The sequence below is a fragment of the Diceros bicornis genome, chromosome 17 (genome assembly GCF_020826845.1).
Source record: "Diceros bicornis minor isolate mBicDic1 chromosome 17, mDicBic1.mat.cur, whole genome shotgun sequence".
NCBI classification, from domain to species: Eukaryota; Metazoa; Chordata; class Mammalia; order Perissodactyla; family Rhinocerotidae; genus Diceros; species Diceros bicornis.
This window is the reverse complement of record NC_080756.1, coordinates 19,667,405-19,684,871: the sequence shown is the minus strand read 5'-3', so window position 1 is coordinate 19,684,871 and position 17,467 is coordinate 19,667,405. Positions and strand designations below refer to the sequence as shown.

The 17,467-nt window shown below is 40.9% G+C and overlaps 1 protein-coding gene across 4 annotated transcripts in view; it reads right to left on the bottom strand.

Annotated features, from left to right (window-relative positions):
• Positions 1-15,178, bottom strand: part of CERS5 (ceramide synthase 5) — a 28,051-nt gene extending 12,873 nt beyond the window's left edge. For 2 of the 4 annotated variants that reach the window (XM_058558289.1, XM_058558291.1), the window contains exon 1: positions 14,906-15,173. In XM_058558289.1, the coding sequence (XP_058414272.1) occupies positions 14,906-15,102 (197 nt within the window). In that variant the 5' untranslated portion in view covers positions 15,103-15,173. Of the gene's footprint in view, positions 1-14,905 lie in introns of all 4 variants that reach the window. The other 2 variants (XM_058558293.1, XM_058558292.1) reach the window with 2 other exon arrangements.
• Between the last annotated feature and the right edge of the window lie 2,289 nt (positions 15,179-17,467).

Sequence of the window (17,467 nt, the reverse complement as noted above, 5' to 3'; positions counted from 1 at the left end):
AAACATAAAACCAAAAATAAGGACTTATGGTTGAAAAAGAATTTTTCCTGTGATAAAAAATTAAATACATAGATTCATTTATGTACTTAATGAATTACCTTAATGAAGAAGGTGAAATTATTTTAAACCAGAACTTTGAGAAAGTTCAGACTTAATCATGTATCTATTCCATATCATTCACCTGGCATTTAAAATAACTTAGGTATTTCGGTTGGTCAAACTCCAGACAAAGAGTCTAGCATTCATCCTTTCTGCTAGATCAGCATTTCTCAAAGCATGCCCTGGAGACTCCCAGGGGTGTGAAAGATCCTTTCAGGAGGCCTGCAAGGTCAAAACTATTCTCAAAATAATTCTATAACTTCGTAATAATTATTTTCTCTCTCATTCTCTCACGGGTGTGTGGTGGAATTTTCCACAAGTTACATGACATATCACAATAGACTGAATGCAGATCCTGACATGAGAATACAGCTGCCAGATATTAAAGAGACTTGCAAAAATGTAAAATAATGCTATTCTCACATTTTTTTTTATTTTGGAAAAGTTATTTTTCATGAAATGTTAATTATATTACCAAGTAATCAATTTATTGTTATTTATAAATGAATTAATAAATACGTTAACATTTTTTCCATTTTAATTTCTAAAACAGTACATATTGATAGATATTATCCATATAAACAAAAACTCTTTGGGGTCCTTGATAATTTTTAAGAGTGTAAAGTCTTCCTGACATAGTTTGAAAACGGCTGTGCTGGATAACATTGAGAAATCAAACTTATTTTGTGATTTTCTATCCTCTCCAGGATAAATTTGTCGCTCAAGTATTAAAATAATTTGTAAGACCAGACTTTCCTTTGCCTGTAGGTCTGAATAAGTAGGCAGTGGTCTATAATGGTAAGCTATTCCCTTCCACATGCCAGTCCAGGAACATGAGTCTAGTGACCCAACCTGATTGTAATATTTCTGTCCTGCTTTGTAGAGATCATTTCATTCTGCCCTTTTCCTGCCCTCAGATACATAGCAGCCGCTGACCTAAGCCTGGGTTAATTAAAATGAAATTACTGCTTTGCTTTTTCATACTAAAGACAGGAGCTATACTAACAATTCTATCTTCGTGATCCATTGCAACATCATTGACAGATATGAACTATATACAAAGAAATTTGAAAGTCTAGATCAAGCCTCAACTGGGGTATCATGGCAAGTAACATAAATGGGCTATACTTATGCTGGGATATTGCTCTTAGCTCTCAGGGTGGTCCATGAGATCTGGGGTAACCAGAAACCCTTAAGTCTGTATGTAGCCTTTGGCCTCATATACCCTACTGTGCAATGCAAATATTATTTTCTACATTTGCAGCAACATGACCTGGTTGGAAAGCACTGGCTTAGATCAATTTCTGGAAAAATATAAAGTAGTCAAAATTTTTATATAAAAAAGAAAACGATCAAAGAAGGTAAAATAAGGAATGGGATGAAGAAGGGAAAAATACAATAAAAAGGGAAAGGTGGTATACAGACTGAGGATGGTGTATTATTAGGTGAAGAATATTGAGTAACTAAATCATCTGAACCTGAATGCTCCCCACCATACACATACACACACACACACACACAAGTAAAGAAGATAGCTGAGATGTTTAAATAAAGATTCTTAGGGCCAAATAAAGTCTGTGTAGAGAATTTAATCCTTAGGTACACAAGCAGCATTTGAAAATTCTCCCCCGAGACATATGTACCTCCAAGAGGCACAGGCAGAGTCCCACAGGAAACAGATTCAGAAAGTCCTTTCCCTTTACAACTCAATTCTTAATAAACCAATCACATTAAAAATTTGAGTGGCTTCTGAGGGTGGAAAGAGAAGGAAAAAGTAAAAGAAAGGACATTCAGGGAGAGGGAACAGCAAGTACTATAGCAGAGAGATAAGAAACAAAGTATGCTTAGAGAACTGTGTAACGTACAAAGTGGGGGTGGGAGTAGCGGCACTAACAGGCGAAAAAACTCCACAGGTAGGTAGGGGCTAGATCACAGGTGCCTTTATGTTATGCTAAGCTTGAACTTTATCCTATAGTTGATGGAGAGTCATTGAAAGGCTGTAGGCCAGGGGCAGAGAAGAGATGAATGGATCTGTATATTAAACAAGGAGCATGATCAGCTAAAGGCTCTTGTAAAAAATCCATGCTATAAGTGATAAAGCACTGAGCTAAGGCTATAGAAATGGAAAGGAACGGATAGATTCAAAAGATACCAAGGACGTAAAATTGATAGGATTTAGTGACTGATTAGATATGTAGGAGGCAAAAGAAAAGGAAGAGTCAAGTGTGCCTTCCATATTTCTGTCTTGGGAAACTAGGTTGATCATGGTTCCTCAAACAAGTAGAGAATAAGATAAGAAATGCAAATTTAGGAGTGACAGATGAGTTGTGCGTATGCTGAATTTGAAGTACCCATGGGACACTGAAATGGAACTGTCTAGTGGGCAAATAAACTTGGAAAAGGGGCTTAAGTAGGATACATACACACACACACACACACACACACACACACACACACACACACACACATCTGAGAAAGAAAAAGACAGAAAAAGAGCGAGAGCATATAGGTGGTAGCTAAAACTGTGGGGGTGGATAAGAAAACAATATAAACTGAAAAGAGAACCAAGGTCAGAATTCTGGGAAATATCCGCATAAAAGGTGAATTTAGGAGACAGGAAGGCTAGAGGTGGAGTCATATCAAATGAGGCAGAGATCAATAAGAGAAGGATTTTAGTCTCCACTGGACTTAGCAATTTGGAGATCTATGGTAACCTTAACCAAAGAAATTCCAGTAAAATGGAGACTCTAAAAGATAGTAGCGAATTAAAGCACTAGAAAGCTATAAGGAGGAGGATGAAAGAAGTGGAAATAGCAAAGACTCAAGAATCTTGGCCCAGGGCCGGCCCCGTGGTGTAGCAGTTAAGTGCGCGTGCCGCCGGGTTCGGATCTCAGGCGCGCACCGATGCACTGCTTGTTAGGCCATGCTGTGGCAGCGTCCCATATAAAGTGGAGGAAGATGGGCACGGATGTTAGCCCAGGGCCAGTCTTCCTCAGCAAAAAAAGAGGAGGATTGGCATGGATGTTAGCTCAGGGCTGATCATCTTCACCAAAAAAAAAGAAAAAGAATCTTGGCCAGGCCAGCCCCGTGGCGTAGTGGTTAAATTCATGCATTCCACTTCGGCTGCCCAGGGTTCGCTGGTTCGAATCCTGGGCGCGGACCTACTCACTGCTCATCAAGCCATGCTGAGGCAGGGTCCCACAGAGAAGAGCTACAACTCTACAACTACAATACACAACTATGTACTGGGGCTTTGGGGAGAAAAAAGAAAAAAGAGGAATATTGGCAACAGATGTTAGCAAAGGGCCAATCTTCCTCAAAAAAAAAGAGAAAGAAAGAAAGAAAGAATCTTGGCTAAGAAGAGAAGGGAATGCCTTCAACTTCCTGCATCAGAACCACTCTATCTAAAACTCATATCCTGGGCCGGCCCTGTGGCTTAGCGGTTAAGTGCGCGCGCTCCGCTGCTGGCGCCCGGACTCGGATCCCGGGCGCGCACCGACGCACCGCTTTTCCGGCCATGCTGAGGCCACGTCCCACATACAGCAACTTGAAGGATGTGCAGCTATGACATACAACTATCTACTGGGGCTTTGGGGGGAAAAATAAATAAATAAATAAAATCTTTAAAAGTCATATCCTTGTGCTTTAGATCCATTCTCTTCCTCATCAGAAATTTCATTCTAGTGGGCCGGCCCCGTGGCTTAGCGGTTAAGTGTGCGCGCTCTGCTGCTGGTGGCCCGGGGTTCGGATCCCGGGCGCGCACTGACGCACGGCTTCTCCGGCCATGCTGAGGCCACATCCCACATGCAGCAACTAGAAGGATGTGCAGCAATGACATACAACTATCTACTGGGGCTTTGGGGGGGAAAAATAAATAAATAAATCTTTAAAAAAAAAAAAGAAATTTCATTCTATTTATTCCTCCTTTTTTCTGTTTCTTCACTTCAGCCTCACTCTCTACTTGTTTCTTCTCATCAGACCTTAAACATGCTCAAGTTTTTCCCATCTTAAAACAACTCTCCTGAGAGATCAGAAATAAACCCACACATCTATGGACAGCTAATTTTCAACGAGGGAGCCAAGAACACAATGGAGAAAGGAAAATTCTCTTCAACGAATGGTGTGGGGAACACTGGACAGCCACATGCAAAAGAATGAAAGTAGACCATTATCTTATACCATACACAAAAATTAACTCGAAATGGATGAAAGACTTGAATGTAAGACCTGAAACCATAAAACTCCTAGAAGAAAACAGAGGCAGTAGGTTCTTCAACACCAGTCTTAGCAGTATCTTTTTGAATACCATGTCACCAGGCAAGGGAAACAAAATATATAAACAAATGGGACTACATCAAACTAAAAAGCTTCTGCATAGCAAAGGAAACCATCAACAAAACAAAAAGACAACCTACAAATTGGGGAAGATATTTGCATATCATATATCTGATAAGGGGTTAATATCAAAATATATAAAGAACTCATACAACTCAACAACAGAAAAACAAACAACCGGATCAAAAAATGGGCAGAGGGGGCCAGCCCGGTGGCATAGTGGTTAAGTTTGCGTGCTCTGCTTCAGTGGTCCGGGGTTTGCGGGTTCGGATTCTGGGTGCGGACCTATGCACTGCTTGTCAAGCTATGCTGTGGTGGCGTCCCATATAAAGTAGAGGAAGATGGGCACGGATGTTAGCCCAGGGCCAGTCTTCCTCAGCAAAAAGAGGATTGACAACAGATATTAGCTCAGGGCTATTCCTCCTCACAAAAAATAAATAAATAAATAGGCAGAGGATATGAACAGATCTTTTTCCAAAGAAGATATACAGATGGCCAACAGGGGCACATGAAAAGATGTTCAGTATCACTAATTATTAGGGAAATGCAAATCAAAACTACAATGAGATATCACGTCATACCGTCAGAATGGCTATAATTAACAAGACAAGAAATAACAAGTGTTGGAGAGGATGTGGAGAAAACAGAACCCCTCATACATTGCTGGTAGGACTGTAAACTGGTGCAGGCCACTGTGGAAAACAGTATGCAGATTCCTCAAAAAATTTAGAATAGAACTACCCAGCTATTCCACTTCTGGGTATTTATCCAAAGAACATGAAATCACTAAGTCGAAAAGATATTTGCACCCCAACGTTCATTGCAGCATTAGTCACAATAGCCAACACTTGGAAACAACCTAAGTGCCCATCAAAGGATGAATGGATAAAGAAGATGTGGTATATGTACACAATGGAATACTACTCAGCCATAAAAAAAAAAAGATGAAATCTTGCCATTTGCAACAATACAGATGGACCTTGAGGGTATTATGCTAAGTGAAATAAGTCAGATGGAGAAAGTCAAACTGTATAATTTCATTCATAAGTGGAAGATAAAAACAACAACCAACACATATAGAGATTAGATTGGTGATTACCAGAGAAAGGGGGAGGGGAGAGGGCGAAAGGAGTAAAAGGGCAGATGTGTAAGGTGACAGATGGTAATTAGTCTTTGGGTGGTGAACATGATATAGTCCACACAGAAATCAAAATATAATGATGTACACCTGAAATGTACATAATGTTATAAACCAATGTTACCACAATAAAAAAATAATAATAATAAATAATAATTTCAAAAACCAACTCTCCCTGTTCCTGGCATCCTCTGGCTCTCTCCCACCTCACAACTAAAAGTTCTTGAAAAACTTCTCTCCTCGTGACTTCTCTTTTAACTCCTACTCATTCCTCAACCCTCCTCCCTCTCTCTGGCTTCTGTCTCTACACTCCACTGAAGCTGCTCTTGCCAAAATCGTCAATGATCTCCTCATTGTGAAATCAAAGGGATGCTTTTCAGTCCTGTATCTTGCCTGACCACCCAGCACCATTTTACATTATCGACCATGCCCTCCTTCTCTTAGCTTCCGAACTGCCATACTTGTTCTAGTTTTCTCCCTCTCTCTCTCTGGCAGTAGAACTAGACTGCTTGGTATGCACTGTTAGTAGCGTCACCTTGGACAAGCTACCTAACTTTCTCTATGCTACAGTTTTCTCATCTGTAAAATAAGGATAACAAAAGCATCTAACTATCTCATAAAGTTACTATGAAGGTTCAATGTTTAGCACTTAGAACAGTGCCTGGGACAAAGTAAGTACTTATTAAATGCTAACTATTGATATTATCAAACACTGTACAGCTGCCATACCTCTTCTCTCCTTTTGGGTTTCTTTTTCCTCTCCCTTTTCCTAAAACATGGTGTTTCCTCAAGGTTCTATGCAGGTTCTTTTTTACTCTACACACTCACCCTGGGTGATCTCATTCAATTACAGCAGAGGGTCTCAAAGTATGATCTGTAGATCCCAAAGAGTCCCTGAGACACTCCCTGGGGGCCCATAAAGTCAACACTATTTTCATAATAATATTAAGACATCATTTGCCTTTGTTACTCTGTTGATATTTGCAACAATGGTGCAAAGCAATGGTGGGTAAAACTTATGCCACCTAATAAGCACAAATCAAGGCAGTGGCACCAAATTGTAGTAGAAGTTACTGTATTCTTCCTTGCTATGTCCTCTTAGTTTAAAAAAAAAAAAAAAAGCCAGTTTCACTTAAGAATGTCCTTGATGAAATAATGCAAATGATTAATTTTATTAAATTTCAACCCTTGAGTACATTTTTAAAAAGTATTCTGTGATAAAATGGGAAATATACAGAAAGCACTTTTGCTGCATACCAAAGTATATGGTTGTCTCAAGGAAATGCCCTTGTTTGACTGTGAGTTGTGTGCTGAACTAAATCACTTTTTTCATAGAACACCATTTTTATCTGAAAGAATGACTGACAGGTGAAGTAAGGTTATTCAGATCTGGGTATTTAGGAAACATTTTCTTGAAAATGAATGAAATAAGCCTGTGACTTAAAAAAACAAACACTGTTGCCAATGATAAAATTCAAACTTTCAAGTGAAAATTAGAATTTTAGAGAATTTATATCTGCCTTTGAGCTTGACAACTTCCCAATACTTCAAGACTTTTCTGATGAGATTAACTAATGTGATTTTTAATATTGCATAATAAAACGTATTGACAATTTAGAGATCTGTATAACTCAATGAGCCAGTATTTTCCAAATGACCCATAAATGATATCCATTCAAAGTGCAAGAATACCAGTGGATTTTAACAAGAGAGAATGAAAAACTCATTGATAAAGTTTCAGATTCCACAATACAACCAACCTTTAAGAAACTACTACTTGTTAAGTTTCAAAGAAAAAATACTTCTCCTTTCCAATGACATAATCTGTGTGAGGCTAGCTTTTATTTATATACTTCAAGCAAAACAACATATCACAAGAGAATGAATGCAGAAGCCAGCGAGGAGAATCTGACTGTCTTCTATTAAGCCACACATTAACGAGATACACAAAAATGTAAAATCAATGCTGTTCTTCTAAATATTTTTTATTTTGGAAAATAATTATTTTTCAAAAACATGTTATTTATGTTAACATATATTAGGTTTTTAATGGAATAACTACATTTCTTAAATTTCTCAATTTTAACTTTAAATACAGAAAAATTGGTAGGTATATGTAACCCACATAAACAAAAGCTCCTTGGGATCCTCAATAATTTTTAAGAGTGAAAAGGAATGCTGAGAACAAAAAGTTTAACAATTACTAAATTATACTAATACTATTCATTTATGTGCTGGTGACTCCCAACCATACATTATTTTGTCTATTCTCTATACATATACATCCATACCAGTGTATTTTTCTGAGTAAATTCTTAGGAGGATGGGGTTTGCTATGTACAAGCAAATGTGTTGTACACATATGTATACACATATGTGTATACAAGGTACTGCACTTTCCAAGGACACCTATATCACCAAATCCAACCTTCTTGCATGGTCTGTGCTTAAGTAATCTTTGCAGTTTCTTTTGAGGACTATTTTTTTAAATTGGCAAATTTGCTCTTAAAGCAGCAACAGACTAAAAAGAAAAGGACCTCTATGACACATACTATCCTAAACCACGACAAGGCACACACTGTGGATTTATACCAGACTATCCTTCACTCCTTCTCCAACTTGCAGCAAAGCTATTTTCACTTAGTCCTTATAGGATTATAGGACTAAGTGAAAATACCTCTGCAATTTGATGAACCTACTAGGTACTGTGATGAGAAAGAAGGATCAGCATCCTGCTTACATTTTAACATTATAAGGGAAATAAGTCTGGAGATAATAAAAATTACTTAGAGTTAGTGAGTATGTTAAAATGCTTCAGACAGACACAAACTAATTTAACACTAAGTTGCAGTTTTATTGTATAGTGGCTAGTGAATATCTTACTTGCTGTAGAGCAGCAGTTCTTGACATGTGGTTGGAGAACAGGTGGGAGTCCCTGAGACTCTCATTGTTTAAGGATTCCTCCCTTTTCCAACTACTACATACATATATTTCTTTCATTAAACATTTTATCTTTTTTCAATGGATGAGTGATTATACAACTCAAAACATTTGCTTCAAGTAGAAACACACAAATGCACATGTGCCAAATAAGAGGTGGATTAGAGAAAAAGGTTAAACATTTGCTTAAAGTAGAAACACACAAATGCACATGTGCCAAATAAGAGGTGGATTAGAGAAAAAGGTTAACAAAAAACTCTTCCTCAAGAAATTTTTACCATCCTTCATAGTCCAAGCAACAAGTGTTTGTTAGTGAGACATCAATGCTATATTTTAGACAACTGTTGAAAGGAACTGAATCCACCTCTTCCAGACTCCCATAACTTAACCTTGTGCATACATCTATTACATGGTATTTTAACCACTGATTTTCTTGCTCTCTTCCTGAGGATAGACACTATGACTTATTCACCTTTTTATCTTTGGCATGTAGAGTTTTGTATCTAGCATACACTAAGCTCTCAATAAATAATTGTTATAGAATGAACAGATGAACAAATGAATAAAAATTTAATTCTCAACTAAAAGGTGAAGTATTTCAAGGAAATGTGCCACCTATCCTCCTGGGTCATCAGATAATCTACCAGCTCCATGTAGGAGAAGGTCATTGACTTCTGGAGAAGCAGTAGAAATTCAAGTTAACCACTTTCAGTCTATAACTGGAGATTTCCCCAAGAAGAATTAAACAGAACCACACTAATATGATTTAGTTTCAGACCCTCTGTGCCTATAATGGAGACTTCTTACAAATGCTGACACAACCCAAAAGCTAAAGACTACAAGAAATACCCTTTTTAAGAAACTCCATAATTTTGAGAAGCGATATGACAGCACGATTATTCTCAACGCCTTATCAGGGCTGTGCAGCACCCCATGGACATTTAACTACTTGACAAACTTGTTTGTTTACAGAACATTAACTACTAGACTGAGAAGATATATGCAGAAAAGCAAAACTACAGAGCAATGCTTGGCTAGAAGACACTGTTAATCGAAGATTACTCAAAACAGACTATAACTAGTAATTTAAATCATTCAGGGAATGATTTACATTTTAAAAATCCCATTTTTACTACAATTTATTTTAGAAAGATCTGTTGTTTAAAGCATGGTCCAATATACTTAGGACCGATCCCTTTCTGGACCTAAAAAGCTGAATCAAATGTGAATTTACCTTCAAATTCTCTTCTTGGTTATTAATATTTGTTTGAATCACTATCATCAGCACTGCTCAAAAGAAAGAGAATGTGAGCCACATATGTAATTTTAAAATTTCTAATAGCCACATTAAAAAAGAAACAGGTGAAATTAATTTTGATAATATACTTTGTTTAACCTGACATATCTAAAATACTATCATGTCAATACATAATCAATGTTAAAAATTGATATACATTACATTCTTTTTTTTCCCTGCACCAAGTCCTCAAAAACTGGTGTGTATTTTACACTTAGAACACACCTCAATTCTGACCAGTCACATTTGAAATCCCCAAAAGCTAGTAGCTATGGGTACCAGCTAGTGGCTACTGTCCTGGACAGCACAGTTCTAGATAATTCGGAGACGATTCTTCTTCATATCTGGGAAAACTGCCTTCGTAGCTAGGAAAACTCACTTGAGATTTTTTTTTTTAGTTATAAGTGATTATGGTTAACTCCTTTTGCAGTAACACTTCAATTAACTTTCCCAGACATAAAGCAGGAGTGGCTTCAAGCAAAAAAAAGCCCAAAACTCAGTGAATTCTCTAGAAGGCAGCTTTTATCTGCCCAAAAATACCTCTGGAGAGGAAGCCAAAATAGGTATATTTCCCCCTTCCCACTCTATAAGGAGGGTACAGATTTCACTTGCTGCCTCCTCTTCATTCATTTCTTCTTTACCCATCTAGGAGATCCTAGTTTTCTGAATCAGGAAGTGGCTAAAGCAAAAATATCTGGCATGTTTCTTTTCAGTGAGGAAAATATTGTCTCCAGGGATAAGCCAGGAACCTGACCTCAGGCATGACAGTATTCAGAGTTGTCTGCAGAGCATCAACACCCACTGTGCAGAAGGGCTGGGGAAAGTTTTCCCAGAGAGAGGAGCGACACATAAGGCTTCTGACCATCTGGAGCTTATTAAGAGGTAGATTCTTAGTTAAGGGCAAAGCCATGTGACCATCTTTTTCAATCTCGCTCTGCTGGATCTGCAAACTTGATTTCATTCTGTGATTTACAATTCAACAATGCTCAACAGAATACCTTTAGGGATGCAGTGAAATGGGTAGTCTCCCTTACAGCCTAGTCAGCAGCTATGCCCATTCTTCCCAAAGCCTCTCTCCCGTCAGGAGGACCTACTAATACTGGGTCACAATGCTGTGACATGACATGGATCTGGGAGAACAGCAGCAGGTCTCTCATGAAGAGGAAAGAAGTTCTTCCTCCGCTTAGACAGCGGAAGTGGGGGAGCACAGGAAAAAAAGGCAAAATGCAGCAGAGGTAGCAAGGCTTACAAGAGGAGATGAAATGAGTGGTTAAGAAATGTGCACAAAAAAAATGAGTCACTACTCTTGTTATCAGTTACATGACAAGCCAGCAAGTGAGTCTGTTCAGTCCCCAGTGAGAGAGAATGGTATTGAGAAGGCTCTTCAGACATCCCAATAAGGTTGCCTTGGAAGTGACAAGAGAGAAGAGGGGATTGGAATAATGAATGAGCAGCAGAGACAGATCTAATCTAGCTCCTGTATAATTCACAAAATAATCCTCTTCTGGCAACATAAAGCTCGTATTGCAATACTATATTCAAAAAAATGAGCCCATATAGCTCTGATGGTGTCAATATTAAGTCTCAAGCTCCTACTCAATCCCAAGGAACAAGTGCTCAAGGGACTAGATATTAAATTTCAAACAATTTTAACTTTAAGATCCAATTTAAGTAAGACATAGCAGACCTAGCTTGGACCACTCTTTCTCTCAAATCTCAATCATCAACATAATATTAAAAGAAGTTTCAAAAAACAGGTGGAAGAGGGGCCGGCCCCGTGGCCTAGTGGTTAAGTTTGGCACGTTCTGCTTCGGCGGCCTGGGTTTGGTTCCCAGGCGCGGACCTACACCACTCGTTGGTGGCCATGCTGTGGCGGTGACCCACAGACAAAACAGAGGAAGACTGGCACAGATGTTAGCTCAGGGTGAATCTTCCTCAGCAAAAAAACAAAACAAAAACAGGTGGAAGAGTTTCTTCTCTCTCTTTTGATAGGGTACAGGGTACCCTGCACAGGTACAGGTAGCATGAATTTATGTACGGGGGGGGGGGGGGTGGCAGGAGAAAGAGAGAGAGAAGCTGTAGAAAGATGCACATGTAAATATAGTATAGTGAAATTTAACAGAAACAAAAGAATTATAGATTTGTCTCTATCAAGCCAAAGATCTATTTCAGGTTGAAGATCTAGATTCTGATTACTCCTCTGAGCATCTGAGTAGATGAGGAAGAACCCCTCTCAAACATTCGATAAGTATTTATTGACCACAGGCTACACCTGAAGCATTTTGCAAGGTCCAGGCCTCTACAATGCAACCAGTCAGCAGCGGCCCACAGAAGAAAGCCTCTGTTCTTTGGTAGGTAATAATCTCCCACCTGCAGTTCTTTAGCAAAATAGTTAGCTAAATACTTTTTTATGGTCAGGTGGCTTTTCAAACCATCCCTATCACGTGAGGCTGCAGTTTTCGAGGGCATGTGGGAACTTAAAAAATAAATGCTCAGTGTAGCTGATAAGAAGGAAGAGAAAGTAAGACCAAATTGTAAACTCTCTATATGCTCTTTGGGAGATCCTTAAAACAATACAAACAGAGATAATTCATCAAGGGGCATAGTGTAAGACCTTAAAATATGCAGAACAATTTGAAACAAAAAAAAAGGAATATTCAAGTCAAACACATTATATTAAATAACCAAAAATAATATGAGCATGGATTTGTTCTCCAAAACCTAGAATACTGGGAATAGGAGGTTAAGTCTTAACCCTTGAAAGGGGTTAAGGAAAGACGGCCACACCACACAGTGGAAAGAGCGTGAGGCTGGGGAAAATGATAGGGATCTTGGTTCTGCCTTCTTCCCCAGGTGAGTATGCAACCTCTGAAAAGCTGCAGGATGTTTCTAAGCCTTAGTTTACTGTCTGTAAAAGGAGGTTAGGGTTGTAGCTCTTACAGTCCATGATTACTACATGAATTGCTTCTAGAAAATAAGTAGGTGGGATCTGAGAAATGAGAAAATGTAGGAAAGATGACTAACTGTATGTATATTTCTGATATGTCTTTTACTATACTCTAAGAGTGGCTTCTATTACCTTTATGCAAGACTAGCACAGTAAGAGAGCAACTGGTAATCCAGCAGTCAATTCTATAGCTAACTAAGGTATCAGGTCTTAAAGAGAAACAAAATAGCAAGACTGCTTCTAGGGTTAAACAATCCTAAAATCAAACATGAGATGAAGAAGGTACCTGTCCTTACTAGCCAAGAAATATACTAGAATGCTTTCAGCTCAGTGTTCCCATCCACCCCCACTCCCCCCGACACTGGAGCACCATAGAAACATTCAGATAGAATTCCCACAGGTAAAGGATCTTTTCCAGTGGCTCTGCCAGGGGATATGTAAGTCTTCGGCCATCTGGGAGAACTCTGGAAATCTGAAGATATATGTAAGTTTATATAAAATGAGTGTTTATAAGCAAAGGACTATTTCCTCTTACCACTAATGTGGAGAAATTTCCATATTGGTATATATTTATATGATAAGCAGAGAATATTTTCCTAGGACAATGAACTTTTTTTTCTGTCCTGAATTGTGTATTTTCCTTTTTAGTCATTACATTGTCTTTCTCTTTTTTCAGCCCTCACATACAGATGGTAAGGTGGAAAGTACCTGGATCTAGGTTACCCCTAAGAGAGACAAGTGGTTTGTGCCTCCACCCCCCGGAATACTTAATACAATGACTACACTTAAAAACTGCACCACTAAGTTCCAAAGGACCCAGAAAAGGCATTTAGATCTTCGGGTTTCATTTGCTTCAGTTAAAAGCATCTTTATTTTTGCACTTGAACATCTGGCAGAGCACTTTGATGACAATATACAAACACTAAGGATAAATGGATGAATGACAAGCTAGCTACATATAACAAATATTTTTGAAAGATTGTGTCAGAAATAGTAGGTAAATCAAAGAAGTAATCCAAAACTGACAATCCTAATTTTTCAGAGAGTAACAGATTATTTTATCTGCAATATATTCCCATCCTAGAAGGGGCATTCCTGCTCTATATAAAGGCCAAATGAAGAAAAGATGTCAAAGCCCCATCCTCATTACCTGAGAACTATGCGGAAAGAAGTCTGTCCCTGAAGTCTGAGTAGACTTGATCAAACTCACCCACAGGTGTAAGTCCACGTTATAAAATCACCACATCAAGTCCTCAGTGGATATCTTTATCTCGGACAGAATATACAACCACCCACTCAAAGAAAGGTGAAATCACTTTTACCAACAACACATGGTCCCACAAAGTATGCTGTGTTCCACTCAACTCACTTAGATGCTGGCCCAATACAGCTGTCCTCTAATAAGCCTTGTGGCTCTCCATCCCTTCAGGATGACCATTCCTCCTTCCCTCTCAGGCCTCCAAGGCCTGTTCTGCAACTCATCTGACAACTTTTCCATACTTTGGAAGCCTCAGGCTCCACCACACCCTACCCCAACCAGATTTCTACTCTCCTACGGGCTCTGGCAGAATTTTATTGACATACATATACATACACAAACAAACCTCCGTCAGCCCACAAACCAAGGCTTAGGGCCTAACTAATCTTGTTCCCCTCAACCCTCAGAAACTACAGAGCCCTCGCAAACCTTAGATTCCCATGAACCCGGAATTAGAACATCTTGGAACGTCTGGGTCTTGCGTGGACCCTTCAGCTTCCATGGCCCCAACTAGCCCTGGTTCCAGTGGCCCTTTCTTGTTCCTTTCATCGGGTCTTGGCCGCAGCTCACACTCAACCCGCTTCCTCGTCTGTAGACTCCATGGAGGTTGGGAGGAGGCCTCTGAGACCCCCCAAGCGACCTCCGGGATCTAAAGTTGAATGGGCCCAGCGTCCCCCTCGACTCTGTCTTTCACTTGCCCACTCCCTGTGTTCACCTAGGCTCCACGACCACCGCGGCCACCCTCCGAGCATCCGCGCGGCGGCCCGGGCTCCCCCAGCCCCTGCTTCCGGGCGTTCCCAGCAGGTCTGCTTCCGGTGCTCGGCCTCCCCCCACGAGGCGCCCCCGACCCGCGCCCCCGGGCCTCCGCGCCGCTCGCTCGGGGGCTCTCACCGCTCGAAGAGCCGCCTCACGAAGAATATGCCCGCCGCCAGCGGGAACACCGAGAGGATGTGCCGGGCCCGCGGGTAGCCGGAGCCGTCGGCCGGGCCCTCGAGATCAGCCCAGCTCACGTTCTGGGGCAGCCAGAAGCGTTCGCTCCACAGCCAGCCCCACAGCAGGCCCAGGGCTCCCGCCACCGCTGTCGCCATCTTACGCCCGCCCTGCGGCCACTGCCGCCACAGCCTCAGCTGCCGCCACAGCCAACGGAACCCGCGGGGAGGCGGTCCCGGGGCGGGGCCGGACCGGCGGCCACCCCCTTCCGGCCCCTTCTTGTTCTCCGCGGGGCCTAGCCTCTTCACCGCCCATCGCGCTTCCCCGCCCACCTCCCTCACCGCAGCCTCCCGGGCCGCCTTTCCTTGGAACCCCGCCCTCAACCTGGCCACGCCCCCACCTCCCCGCCCCGCCTCCCTCCAGCCCTGGCCCCACCCCTCAGGCCCTCAACTCTGGTCCCGCGTTTTTTTTGCTACCGGTTTCGGCCACGCTTCTCCTCCTCGCTCAGTCGCCCATCCAGCTACGGCCACACCCCTTATTTCAGGCCTAGCTCCCTTACGGGGACATTCCTCTTTCTCAGCCCGGCCCACTCAGAGCTGTTCCCGCTCCCAGGCAGGCCATACCTATCTCTCTACTCCCAGCCCCGCGCCCTCTAGGGCCTATCTCGCCATCTCAGCTGGTCCCGCCGCCTCCTCTCCACCACCAGTGTTCTTTCTGCTCCCAACCTTTTCTTCCCTTAGTGCCACTTCGCGATCTTAACCTCCCTTCAATGTTTTATCCCTTAAAATGGACTTTAAAAAATCATTTTTCTCATGGGGAAAAGGAAATGGAAGATATACAAAGGATATTATCCAAAGGAAATTATAAAGGAAAAGAAAAATAAATTATAGCCATAGTGTAATGAGGTTTACTATGTGCCAGGTACTGCACTGAACGTTTTACACAGGTTATTTAACTCCATCACCCTATGAAGTAAGTACTGCTTTATTTACTATTTTAAGAATGGGTAAACAGGTCCAGAGAAGTCAAACAGCTTGCCCAAGCTTATATAGGTAAGTGGTAGAACTGGGCTTCTGAACTAGAAAGTCTTTAGACTCCAGAACTCTGAGACTTTATCCTATAAACCTCCTTAATTTTAGGTTTGCACATCGAACTCTTTCGTGGATCTATATAAACAGGGAGAGGAGCCACAGACTAGGAACCTTCAAATGGCTAAACTCTCAATTGTCCCTCAGCTGCTGGAAAACCGTGAACCCTGGGTGCTGTTAAAACATGGCTACAATTTTAATTACCACAGGCTAACTAGACAGATCTGAAAAAAGATTAAAAGAACTAAATCTCTACCTCTTGTCCAAGGCCATTTAAAGTAACTTAATAACTGGTAAGATATGCTTACACCAGAAGTTAGAGAGTTTCAAAGGGAGGGGAAGGAAGAAAAAAAAGGAGCCATCCTAAGGAGTAGACTAGAAGGTTTGCTTTAGCTCAGTAGTTCTCAAACGTTAGTGTGTCCTAGGTCAGACATTAGCTTGTTCCATCTCCCATATGGAGTTTGCTAAAAGTTTTCTGGGCTCCTTCCAAAGAGATTCTGATTCAGGAGGGTTAGGGTAGGGCCCACAAATTTGCATTTCTCATTTCTAACACTTAGGAGATGCCACTACTGCTGGTCCGAGAAGCACTGCCTAAAGCCATTTTTGTCCAAACCCAGCAATAGCTTAATGGTAACTCACCCTATATTCAAGATACATTTTAAAAGTAGCAAACTCTCCCTGATCCCAGGGGAATTCAAATCAGGAGCCCCAAGGAAGAGAGAACATGCTAATATGGCATGCAGGAACCAGCACACAATGATCTGGATCTTAAGATTTATCCCCAGAAAAACACATTTGTAGCATTTCATAAGCTCTTGGCTGTTAGAAAACATATTGCTGATGAAATGTCATGAAAGCAAACTTTGGTGCAGCTTTCACTTTGGCCAGGAATGATCGGACCAGCAAGTTGATGAAACTCAGTTGGCCCCGTAGCAGTCATGAACAGAGTCTCCTTAACCATCCCAGGTCCCAAGCTGGCCCCTTTTCCTGCTTCCAATAGAAAGATTCACACCATCCTATTGTGGCCACTGACATACCAAGTCCAAACAAGCTGCCTTCATTCAGAGAGCTGAGAGCTGATAAACACTTTTTGTTTGGCTGTAGGTTATTTTGTTCTCTAAGAATGTTAAGTGTTATCAGGTCGTTCTCTTGATAAGGATATCCATTTATCATATTGCTTATGGCACTAGTCCTTGTTTCTACTCTCTGTACCTATAATATGTGTATCTTAGCCCTTGAAAGGCATAGAAAAAGGTTCTTCTAAGGGTAATCTCAGTCCCCACGTACCTGATATGTGTTGACATACTCCACTGATATCCATAAATGCTGGCTATTGGCACTCAGACTTTTTTGTATAAAGTATGTAGATATGGTGAGTACCATGTGGATGGGTTAGAGCAGTGAGTCTGACAGTTAAGGTAGCTAAACTCAAGCC